Source organism: Anser cygnoides, chromosome 15, assembly GCF_040182565.1.
Source record: "Anser cygnoides isolate HZ-2024a breed goose chromosome 15, Taihu_goose_T2T_genome, whole genome shotgun sequence".
NCBI lineage: Eukaryota > Metazoa > Chordata > Aves > Anseriformes > Anatidae > Anser > Anser cygnoides.
The window spans coordinates 11255556-11267825 of record NC_089887.1 but is presented as its reverse complement, the minus strand read 5'-3'; the positions used below and the strand labels follow the sequence as shown (position 1 = coordinate 11267825).

Below are 12270 nucleotides of genomic sequence, written 5' to 3'. Positions count from 1 at the left end.
TGTATTCATTACCTCTTACTATATGAATTAAAAAAAAAAAAGTGCAGATTTCCCACAGGAAAATTACTTTGATAATAATGCTGCTGTTGTTTGTCTCCTCCCAAAAGTGCTGCCTCTTATATTGCCCACTGCATGGCAATGCTCCAAGTTTTGCTCAGTGAGAGTGCTTGAGAGAAGTCACTGTGACTCAGATATAGCCAGGCAGAGGCCAACAATACTCCTTCCTATTTTGTTGCCAGCTGTTTAACCTGAATATCAGTCCTCCATGACTGGAGGATTAAGGTTTGTGTAGGTACGAGGATCAGAGTGATGCCTGCACTGGAGGCTTGTTGGTTTATATGTATAAATCTTCACGGAATTTGAATTCATTTTCCAAGAGTTGCTCTTGCACTATCACAAAAGCCAGAGCAGCCAAAAGGTGACAGTGGTTTGCTAGAAGGAGCTCACCACTTGCCTAGGATCAGGGTTGTGCTGGGGACAGCTTCAGGAACTCTTTAGAAACATGCTTGGTGGGAGAAGTATGATTTACAGCCATATGTGGCAATGTGACAGGAAGAGTGATGGGCTCTGCCCTTGCATGGACTTCTCAGCCAAGTTCTTCCATTCCACTGTTTCAGCTGCCCACAGGATACAGAGACATGGAGGTCCTGGCCTACGCGATGCAATGAATAGGACAACACAGCTGCTGTTATTCCTCTGGTCACAGGGTTCATCATGAAGCTATGTCCTCTGGCAAAGTGCATCAGACATGCCTTCCTCTCTTTCTGCTGCTTCTCATAATTATGTTTCTTAAATCTGTAGCAGAATGTGCACCCTGGTGCAGATGATGAATCTTTGTCGTGAATCTGTGAAATGTCACCAAAGCCCTGGAAAAGAGCAGCAAGGCTGGGCTGGCACACACTGTCATCCTGCACAGCAGCATGGCCTCAGGGCTGCCTGCCCTCTCACATCCTGCTCCTGCAAGAACAAACAGAACAAACAGCAAGTGAGAAAAGTGTTTTTTAATATTAACATAAGTCTTTTTTAATCCTTGAAAAGCAGGCTGTCAGATTTTCTCATTATAAAAGCCATAAGTCAGCAATAGACCTGTTTGCTCATTATAAAAGTGGGATTATAATTTCCATGAGCCCTGACTGTAAATCCTGCCTAATTGAATGGCTGCACCTCTGTGAGATCAAGGATAACTGTCCCCATGAGCCCATATTCTGCACAGGGCCTGCCTCCCTCTCAGGGGGAATTTCAGTGTATAACAAATGGCGGCATATATATCTGCTCTAACTCTGACAAATGTGGAGTGTATTAAGTTTTGGAAATCTTAAAAGTAGAATCTAAATCTTGCCTTTATTCTTTTATTTCCCTCTAGCACTCGAAAAGCATGCAATATTCTAAAGCTTTGCTTTAACTAAACTCATCTACAAGAGCTGGAAATGGCATATATGTCCGTAATTTATAATTGAAGAAAGTAAAATTATGCTTTGAAGCAGACACACTGGGAAATTTTAACATAGCTGCCCAGCACCGGTGCATGAGGAATGCTCTGCTGTGATAATGTGGCTGCTCTTTAATCACTCTTAAACAACTCTCTCGCCTCAATGACACCTTCTCTTGCTTCAGTTGTTATCACCTGCCTTGCAGAGAATGACAGTGCAGATTAAGCCCTTTGCTGCGTGTGCTCATCTCCCTTTCATTCTTTCAACCACCCATCTTTCTGCCTGATGTCCCAGGGAAGAATCTTGCAGAGAAAACTCCAGAGTGGGTATACCTCAGATTATTCAAATATCTAAATATTGCAATCAAATACAGAAGAACTTACATGCAAAACCCAGGACATCCTCTATCATAATCGTTGATAGTTTTCTGATCTCATTAGAACACAATATAAGACAAATGCACCAAAACAGCTGCCGGGCAAATAATGTTACAATTAGTAAGCTAGAGGCATTAAATCTATTAATTTACAGGAATCTCAAGCCAAATTGTATCAGCAGTGCACACTGTGCCGCAAAGTGCCCTGAAATCATACAATGAACATAAAAAAAACAAAACCAAATGTGCATTTCCATGAACACAGAGAAGACTGATTTCCAATGCGTGCCTCCTGTGGAGATCCTTCAGTGTCTGAGCTGTGAGGAGTGACGAGCTCTTCAGTTACGAACGCTTGCTGATGACCGTACCATGGAACCAGCTTTTAGTAAAGTTCTGGAGTTGTAATAACTGAATGACTAAAAACGACTGAAGGAGATCATGGGACATGATAGTGGCGAACGGGTGTGTGGGCATATGGGAAGAGGTGGGAATAAGCCTTCCCACAGAAAGCCAGATGTGGTGTGGGGTTTTGCAAACAATGGCAATCACTGGCCCAAGACTCCCATAGCCGGTGCAAGGCTGCCAGGGCAGGCGCCCCAGCCGGGAGCCAGGTGTCACGGTGGGACGGGTGCTGTCACTGCCCTGGGGCACCACAGGCGCTGGCTGGGGTCCAAAGTGCCGGGGGAAGCGTGCTGAGCTGGAATAAATTCGCGGTGTCGGGCTCAGCTAGGGGCACCGACCATAGGCACGTGAAGGACTGAAACGGAGTGGGTACACCAGGCTCGAGCGTGAGGCGCTGGCTGTGCTGAGGGCATTGGCTCAAGCGTGAGGTGCTGGGCTGTCCGTGGGGCACAGGTGTGACCTGGTGGCTGCCGGCGGCGGGTGCACGCCGTGCCGAGCCGTGCCGTGCCGGGCCCCCGCACCGGGGCAGCTCCGCCCCACCGGGCTCCGAGGGCCGGGGAAACCGGCGGCTGCGGCGCCGCGTCCTCGGAAGCGGAAATCAGCCGAGCCGTGCCGCCTTCCTGCGGGCCAGGCCGTGCCGAGCCGTGCCGAGCCGTGCCGTGCCGGCATGGGCGAGAGCACCAGTCCCATCAGCGTCATCCTGGTGAGCTCGGGCAGCCGCGGCAACAAGCTGCTCTTCCGCTTCCCCTTCCAGCGCGGCGCCGAGCACCCCGCTGCCCAGGCCAGTAAGTGCGCGCTGCCGCTGGGGTCCGCCCCGTGCCGAGCCGTGCCGAGCCGCAGGGCCCTGCTGCCGGCCGTTGCTCCTGCACCCGGGCCCCTCGCCCACCTCACAGTCCTCTGGGTGTCCTGGTGTGTCCCCCCCCGCACGCTCACCTGACGCCCCCGTGGCATCGCCATTCCCTCATCCCCACAGTTGTTGGTGTCTGGGCACCCCAGAGGCGTCCTCCCCCTTCTGAGGCTCGTCTCTTGGTGGTTGGTGTCCCCTTCACGTGCCTGCAGACACGCAGCTCCCCGTGCCTTGGCCTGCCTGGCAAGGCGCGTGCATCTTCGTGGCACAGAGCAGGGCTACGAAGCTGGTGAAGGGCCTGGGACACAAGGCCTGTGAGGAGCGGCTGAGGGAGCTGGGGGGGTTTGGTCTGGAGAAGAGGAGGCTGAGGGGAGACCTTATTGCTCTCTGCAACTGCCTGAAAGGAAGTTCAGTGATTCTATTCTGTTCTTTGCTGGGCAGCCATATGTAGGCATGCACCCCTCCTTGGCATGGGGTGCTCACACCTCACCGGCCGGGCTGTCCCCAGGCTGCTGCCACAGGGCATGGTGGAGGCACAGCACCCCGGGTTGTCCTGGGTGAGGTGTCTGTCTGGCCGAGCATGCCGAGCAGGGGCTGAGTGCAGGTACCCTGACTGCAGGTGCCCATGCTGACATCTTTGAGGAAGGTGAATTTGAGCCATGGTAGGGACTGGCATTACTCGTGATGCGGTATTGTGTTGCTTTTTTGTTTTGTTGAGGTTGGATCAGCTGGAGCACGGGGGGTTTCAGAACTGTGGAGGGTGGAGGAGGCAGAGTAAGGAAGTGGAAGGGGGAAAGATACTGACCTAGGAGAAGGAATTCGGAAGAGACAAAGTGAGCTTTAACAAATAATGGGTAGAAACTAAGGAGCTTCATAGAATCATTAAGGTTGGAAAAGACCTCCAAGATCATCTGGTCCAACTGTTCCCCCGCCACCACTATCACCCACTAAACCATGTCACTAAGCACCACGTCCAACCTTTCCTTGAACACCCCCAGGGACGGTGACTCCGCCACCTCCCTGGGCCACCCGTCCCAATGCCTGACTGCTCTTTCTGAGCAGAAATGTCTCCTCATTTCCAACCTGAACCTCCCCTGGCACAACTTGAGGCTGTTCCCTCTTGTCCCTTCAGTCCATTGTGTTGAATAATCAGGTGAAGGAGGTTTCATTTATACAAGAAAACAGGACCTTTCAGGTCTCAGCCAGTTGCTGCGGAGGCGGTTTCGCTTGTACCTCTTTCTCCATTGCTTCCAGCCCCAGAAGGTATCTGGGATGGACTCAGACCTGCCTTCAGCAGGAGTCAGCCTGGAGCCAGGAGTAGGATAATAATTTAGAGGATGTGCCTCTAAATGAGAATCAGTATGGCCACCGGTACTTGCCAGCAGGAAGAAGAGGTGGAGGCTCTACAGGGTGGCTCTGTGCACCAAGCATTGGCACAGGCTCCCCAGGGCAGTGGTCGTGGCACCGAGCCTGTTGGAGTTTGGGAAGCATTTGGACAATGCTCAGACACATGGTTTGGTTTTTGGGTTGTCCTGTGAGAAGCCATGAGTTGGACTTGATCTTTGTGGGTCCCTTCCAACTTGGTATGTTCTGTAAATTCTATAAATTCTGTGCAGTCTTCTCTTGGGTCTGCAATGGCTGACACGAAGCCATGCTTGTGCTGGCCCTGTGCAGCCGGCGGGGCTGTTTCTGTCCTGCACTTTGAGGTGCACTACTACTAAAAAGTCAGAGCGGCTTTGAGAGGGCTTAGCACGGTTGGTGCCTCAGGATCACAGCGTGATTGCTTGCAGATCTAAGCCATTTCCAGGCAGTGTAATCACAGGTAAGTTAGAAATGATTGTTGATTTCAGTGTGAGTTCGGTGCCTAAGAACATTTGATGATTTGGGCCTCATTAAGAACGTACTAAACTGAACATGAGAGTCACTGGTAGGTGAGTACGTGGTACATGGCCTAAAGTTGTTCTGCATGTATCTTTGCCAGCTGCCATATATCATGAGATATTTGACACCCCTTTTTAGGTTGTGAGCAATTTTTTACCGAGCAAAAGTCATTTTTGAATCCCTCTCTGTTTTTTATAAGAAAAATCTGAATATATATATATACACGTATATATATATATTTGCTGTCAGTTTCCCTCCTGCCTCTCTCCTGCTTTTTGTTTGTAAAAGATTTTGATATCTGTCACCACAGCGGGGGCTTCTGGAGCATTATCATTCTGCTGAAACCTGAGTAATGATAAGGGAAATTAATTGGTCAGATTTTCATTTTCCACTCTCTTGAATTGCAAACTGTTACCTGGTACTTGAGAGAAAAGTTATTTCTTTGTATGTTTTGCTTTATTCTCTGTATTCCCTGAAAATGTAAGTTTCTTTCTCCTATTTTTTAATGTGTTTATGAGTAAAAATAGAAAAAAAAAGGAAAAAAAAATCTGGTATTTTCACTTAAAAAGGAAAGGATTCTTACTTTTAATGTTACTTTTTTTTTGGAGCTTGATTATAGATTATTTTTAAAAGGGCACAGACAAGTATTCTTTAATGTACACTTTAAGGAGGTTGTTTCTTAAAAAAGATGTCTTTATTCTTTGCTTCAGATAAACCAAGGAGTCGATATGCTGTGAATAGCTCTGGTGACACCTCAGAGGATCAAGATGGGGACTCCAGGTAGGGAGAAAACATTTCACTTTGTCTGAGCTTGAAACAGGAGGAGATGGCCTCTCTTTCTCTTGCCTGCTAGTTCAGCAGGCAAATTCTCTTACAGTGTATAGAAGACCTGCAAAGAGATGCTCTAATGCCAGGTTATGAGCAAATTAGTGCTTGGTAATGAGGAATGTCTCACGAGCGAGTGCTAGTGAGTCTGTTGTTTTCTGGGCACGGTATTTTGTGCTTGTTAGAAAGGCAGTATTACTCTTTCAAAGCTAGGAGTATTAATCCTTTGGCAAAATTCCACTTTTCTCTACCTGCATACCTCTAACTGGATATATTATGTAGTTGCCTCAGATTCTTCCTTAGCTCATATAATTGTCATACAGAATTGCTCTACACTAATGAGTAACTAATTTTGTTTTTCCAGATATAGCTGCCTGTGTATCCATGGAGTGAAATAGTAGCTCAAAAGGATACTGAGACTTAGAGACTTTTTCAGGAAATCAGCGGGTAACAAATGCACTGAAAATAGACAGTATGTTGCTCAGCATGCATATACGTAGAAATGGACCCTCTAATTAGTTTTTGGAGAAAATCTGAAATTTGCCGCATTGTTCTAAATTTATCACTATCAGATATGAGACAAACCTGGGCCATAGTTCAGTTCCAGATCTTTTTTGAGATGTGTCTTTTAATTTCAGATATTAACAATGGCGTAGTTGCTGCTGTTCTCTAATATAAGAATGAAAAAGAAGTTGTCATCACTTGTCCTCAAAAAAATAAATATCCCAAACTTGCAAAGTTTAATCTTGTTCTTACATTTGAGTGAGAATAGTTTCACTGAAATGAAAACCACCCATGACAGTAAACTTCATGAAGTTTACTTCATGCATGTTTTTCCAGGACTGGGACCTTATGAAAACAGTACAACAGAAGTAACACATCTTGTTTGAGGTCATTTGTATGTATTGCATCTTCTGATATCTTTGAAACCTTCAAATGCAGCGTTCTGCCATGTCTCCATGGGACGCAGTGTGGTACAAGGCACAACTCCAGTGGGACCACACCATGTCTTTAAGTCTGATATTTGTTGAATGACATTTCAGACTGTCCTGTGGACAGCAGCTAGTATGCATGTTAGGAGGGCTCTGTGCACGTCTGTTGGTTATCTCAGGGATTTTGTTGGTCGCTGTTCAAAAACGCTGTCTCCAGTATTTCCCTAGGTAGATTTAAGGCAGTATTGGAAGTGAGCCAGCTTCTTTCTGATACCTATTCTTGTTGCCTCCTCCACTTTGGCAGGTTGGGCAAAACACATAATGCAGAGCTGTGCTGGCTGGATGTTGTCTGTGGTGCTGAATTAGTATGATGCAATATTGGCTACTACTGTGGTGGAGGAAGAGCTTTTATCACTTCAAATTACGGTCAGACGAGAAAACTGCTCTTAATTTAGTATTTTCCTGAGACTGGTTGTAAGTAGATTGAATGTGCTGGCATGTAACCTAAATTAAACAAAGAGTTAAATGATTTTATTGTAGTAGTGCCCAGAAATTGGTGGTTGAAGGCTAGTGCTCAAGTCTCTTGGGACAAGTATTTGTTATTAAGCTTTTAGTGTTTAAAAGAATTTAGGGAACTGACTTCCCTAAGCTCAAAGTATCAGCTTATTGGCATTAAGTGGGTTTGGACAGTTCTGAAGTGCTGAGTGGGAGACTATTAAGACAGAAATCCCGCTCTGTAGTGATGGTCTTCAGAGAAAAATTGTTATTTGTACAGCCTTACATAGCAGTACATACAGATCCATGCTGTACTGTCTGTAGCTGATGGTTGTCACGTTTACTGGAGTTCATAAACCTTATAGTTACATCCATGAAGTTGAGGTGCCAGCCAACACAGCTCTATTAGCAGGAAGGCCCTTATTACTATCCCCTATGGGTCTGCCAATAGCTGCTATTCAGGTAAAAGGGGAGTGGGAGGAGCGGAGCATCTATATTGCTCTGCCAGATCTTGAGGTCCAGCACACTGCTTGTGCTGCTTACACAGGTATACATCTACATTCAGAAATGCAGTGTTTTTCAAAATTGGGTTTCTGTCAGTTTTGTTTACTGAAAAGCCTTTCCTGAATACCAGTGTAATTAGTGTTATAAATCCATTGAAAAAGCTGTCTCTTGCCCTAATACAGAAGAGCAGCTTTCAGATTCATTTAATGCAGCCATACAACTGATGCAGCAGCTAAATATCCTTCTCTTCAGCGATAGCAACTAGTAGAAGAAATCACTGAAGCTTTCATATGTAGGTAGAAACCATATGCAAGTCTTGGGTACACAAGCCCATCTTCCAGCACAAAGCAAAAAGCGATTTTCAAAGCTGCGTACAACAGGTGGCTCAGAGTTTTGATCTCTATCTGTATTAGGAGTAACAGCAGTTGGTGCCTGTGGAGCAGAAGAGATCCTCAGGGAAGAGTGGAGGCTGAGAAGTGCAAAAGGTCTTGGAGAGAGTGAGACGCATGTGATTTACAGCCTATGTGAGTAAACGAGGGAAGGAAAGAGCTTAAATATCACGTACTGTAAAACCAGTACTGTCGCTGAGCCCGTGGGATTATTCCTCAGCAGTGGTCTGGTTGTCGCTCCTGAGCTCCCGTGTGGAATGTTTTTTTTATGTTTCTACTGAAGGCTGGAGAGACCAGGAGTGGAGCGACTGGATTTGTGAGAGCCATCCCTGTTTCTCGAGTGGCAGTTCTGTCCCTGTAGGTTTGTTCTTGTGCAGCGCAGTGGTGTAGCAATTCTCTTCCCGAAATGCTCGGTTTAGTAGTGCACAGAGAGTGAGAGGGTTTGTCAGCATGAAGTCCTATCTGTGTTCTGGTGGTGTTGATTTTCTTATTGGAGTTGTCCCGGATGAAAGTAATTTATGAAGTGGTTTTGTGTTATTTTTGGAAGGCTTCCTCAAGGAAGTGTTGGCAAAAAGGTTCCTTTAAATCACCACGTATCAGTAATCTCTACAGATGTTTTTGGCAGCACAAATTGGGGCTTTGGAGAGGGCAGTCTGCTACGTTGAGTGGTTTGATAATGGTTTATGTTCGTTAACAGAGGTTATTTCAGATCTCTCTTGCTGCTACAATAGTTCTCATGAGGGTTGGATGCATCTTCTTTTATAGTGGATGACTGTCCATGATTTACTGATAATCTAGGATCAAATGTATCCTAGATAAGGTTCAGTATTGCTTTTTTTCTAAGCTGTTGGAACCCAGATTGATTACTTTTGAGCTTACCTCTCATGGAGCAGTTAAGGTATATGTATTTCTTTATGGCTTCAGAAAATGAGATCAGTTCAGGTGCCTTAACTCTCCATTTCCATATCTGTATGCATAATTGGATTTCTTATGACCTTCAGACATGAGTTTCCTGGTCTTCATTATACTTGTTTTTTTAAAGAAAAGTGCAGCTTATTCATGACAGTCCTGCCTCTAGGTTACTGGTGTGTATCTGCTGTATTGATTTCTCTTCAGTGGAGCTGTGTATTTGGGTCTTTAGAATACAGATCTTTTCTTCATTCTAAAAGCAAGTCAAGCAACAAAAGTGTTCAAGGTGTGTTGATGATGGCCAGGCAACAGAGAGGTGTTGTTAAGATTCTGTTACTGTCAAAGCAAATCACCTGTCAAGCGTCTCTCTTTGCTGGCTTCTTCTCAGTCTTTCATCATTTGCTCTCACCAAAAACATCCTTCATTTTTTGAGTGCTATATCAATAATACATACCCTTCAGAACTTATGGAGATGCCCACCATCCTGGAAAAAGGTAAGGCAGTAAAGACATGTAGCAACTCTTGAAGTCAGAAGATAATGCTTTGTTAAGTTTGTTTGAAGTGCATTTTGTAGTTTTCTTTGGAGGGCAGATACTCAGCAAAAATTCTAATGAAGATGCACATAGAGGAACATATGTTACACCAGACTTTGTATTTTTTAGTAGCGTAACGGGCTAACTGAGGGAGATTTAGTAAGCTTGACAGCATTGATGTCATTAATTGGCTACATGCTTTTTGCTAAAAACAAAAAACAAAAAACCATCAAGTTACTGACAAACAAGGACTCAAATGTCCCTTTCTATGAAACAGTAGTTCTCCTGTGGTAATGTTTCTGTATCCTCTGTCCCTCTTTCACTGGACCTCAGTATTCTCCCTTGTTATTTGTTCTGAAAGGCTTCCTTTCTGTAAGCCTGTGCTTTTCTTTTCAGCCATCCACCCCTCTAAACATCCTTTCTGTAATATCACCCCCGTTGTATATAGTTTGTCATTTGGGATTGTTCTACCTTTTCAACGTGACTTGTGGAAATCTACAGTGGACAGTATGAAGCTTTTATCAGATCCATTTTTCGTTATGGATTCATTTTTCTAAAGTCCTTTTTCCCTTGTTATGTGGAAAACAAAAACAAAACAAAACAAAAAAAAACAACTACCAAGCAATTGATAGAATTAAAATAGGTATTTGTTTCCCTGATACAAAAGTGAGTGCAGCTGCTAACAGAGCCTTGCTCTGTACACCTTTCAGGTTCTTTGCCGTGAAAACTTTTTCTGCCTACTCTTCCTAAGTTACCTTCAAGCTTGTGCTGTGGTTCTGGACAGACTTGTACTTACTGTTTAGATCCCTGTGGGAGAGCAGCAGCAGCTGTTTGTGCAAAGCCCTTTAAAAATAACCCTGGCTGTGCGTGGAACAGTAAGTGTTTGCTATCCTCTTTTTCTAAGTCTTGTGGATATGGAAGCACTAGCACCAGTGGTGAAGAGCTCTGACACAGCTGGGGCTGCATGGGATGTTCTTTTGGCGAAACCTCTACTGAGAGTCTAGAAAACAAACTGACGTTTATAATCTGCTCTAAATCAGACTGCAACACCTTCTGTGTTTTTGTTTGTTTGTTTTTGTTTGTTTGTTTGTTTCTTGTGAGGTAAGCGTCAATTTAAAAGTGCAGTGTAAATGCAATTCCATAAATGCAGCATATTGTGGGAGCACATTACAGCAGCCAGTGTTAGTGAGAGGATTAAAATGCATTCAATTTCAGTCTGCAATATATCACAGGAATTCACCTACCATTAATTTTGAGTCTTCTCAATACTTATCTTTCCTTTACAGAAGTTAAACTCTTAATAGATCGTCGTAGTATTTAATGTTATCTTTTCTCTTTTTTTTTTTTTGGTGTGTACTTGCCTCGTTTATTTTCTTTTGTTATGTTTTCGTCTTGTGTTTATGGCCATGTTCCCATTTCAGAGACCAATGTCCTCTAACTGATGAGCAATTGGTTTCAGGGTAAGACCAAATGTTCTTAATAATCACCTCTGTCTAGAATGGCTTTCTTTTCTCACTATCCTTTTAATTGTGCTTTGTTCCTGGTTTCTACTTCACACCGAATGATGACATAATTATATGCTAAATCACAATGTCTGTAGGAAATGTATTGCTGAGGTTTTATGCTAGGATAATTACAAAGGTCCTACTAACATTTCTGTGCTTTCTGTAGGGTATCCAGAATGGGTGTCATACTGTCCCTGTGGGAATTGAGGAAAGTTGTGACCCTCCAAGAATGCAACAAAGTATAGTCTTAACGTTGTAGTTATTCTGACAAGGAGCCCTAAAACAAATTGCTTTCTGACAAGCAATGAATTAAAAGTACAGATCAGTAAGTAAGCTATTCAGTCTCACAGTAATTACGGAGAGCTCTTCAGAGACCAGGTTTTGAACGGATGTTCGGGTTGCTTGTTCTTGTTGCCCCACTAAGCTAAACTGGGTGACTGCATTATACCCCTTCTTGAATGTGTGGAGGGAAAAGTGCTTATCTCTGCCAGGGGCCCCAGAAGTATTAAACCTCATCTCTAGTCCCCGCGTAACAAAGATGATCGCCCAGATAGTCAGCTCCCTTTCTAAACCACTTCAAAGACAAATTCTTTAGAAATAACTTACTTTGACTTCCTGTAGACCTTAAAGTTATTTTCCATTCTTCGGAAAAAAATACATTTTTGTTTGATATTCTTGATATCCCTCCTCTTCTGTATGCTAAAGCAAAAGCAATTGTTGTTTCAGCTACGTCAGTTCCAGAGGAGGTGCTGGTGACAGCAGTCAGTCTGTACTAGTGCGGTTTGTATCGTACTGCAGGATTGTCTGCAGTTGCCACAATGTCCAGCTCACGATAGGATATTTTGGGCAAATCAAAGCTTTTGTTTTTTTGTATTTAGTTTCCAGCTGCTGAATTCTTTAGTAAAGGAAAAGTTTGCTTCCCTCTGGAAATCACAGAGCTCAGGCTAATTCCTTGAAATAAAAAGAAACCGTACAATTGTGAAACCTAATCTGCTTCTAACAAACTCTTGGGCTCTGATAAGTCAGTGTTTTTAGGTCGTCTTAGTACGCTACAGAGATTAGAAAACCAGTTTTAAAATATCTATACTAAAATGTTGTTGTTTAAGATGAAATGATGAACTGAAATGAAGGGAATGACATATCTGTTGTCCCTCAATTTCCCTCTTGTCCAGAGGCCTAAGAAACGTATAAATTATGTGGAATGTTTTCGGGGGGTTTTGGAACAAACAACCAAACCAATGA

The 12270-nt window shown here is 44.1% G+C and overlaps 1 protein-coding gene across 9 annotated transcripts in view; it reads left to right on the top strand.

The window, feature by feature from the left end:
- The first annotated feature begins 2774 nt into the window (after positions 1–2774).
- Positions 2775–12270, top strand: part of NPRL3 (NPR3 like, GATOR1 complex subunit) — a 49619-nt gene continuing 40123 nt past the window's right edge. For 3 of the 9 annotated variants that reach the window (XM_048062162.2, XM_048062134.2, XM_048062138.2), the window contains exons 1-2: positions 2775–2911; positions 5647–5716. Coding sequence is in view for 5 of the 9 variants with exons in the window: in XM_066977510.1 (XP_066833611.1) it covers positions 2876–2993; positions 5647–5716; positions 10945–10983 (227 nt within the window). In the remaining 4 variants the exon portion in view is untranslated. Of the gene's footprint in view, positions 2994–5646; positions 5717–8105; positions 8217–10944; positions 10984–12270 lie in introns of all 9 variants that reach the window. The other 6 variants (XM_048062161.2, XM_048062156.2, XM_066977510.1 and 3 more) reach the window with 6 other exon arrangements.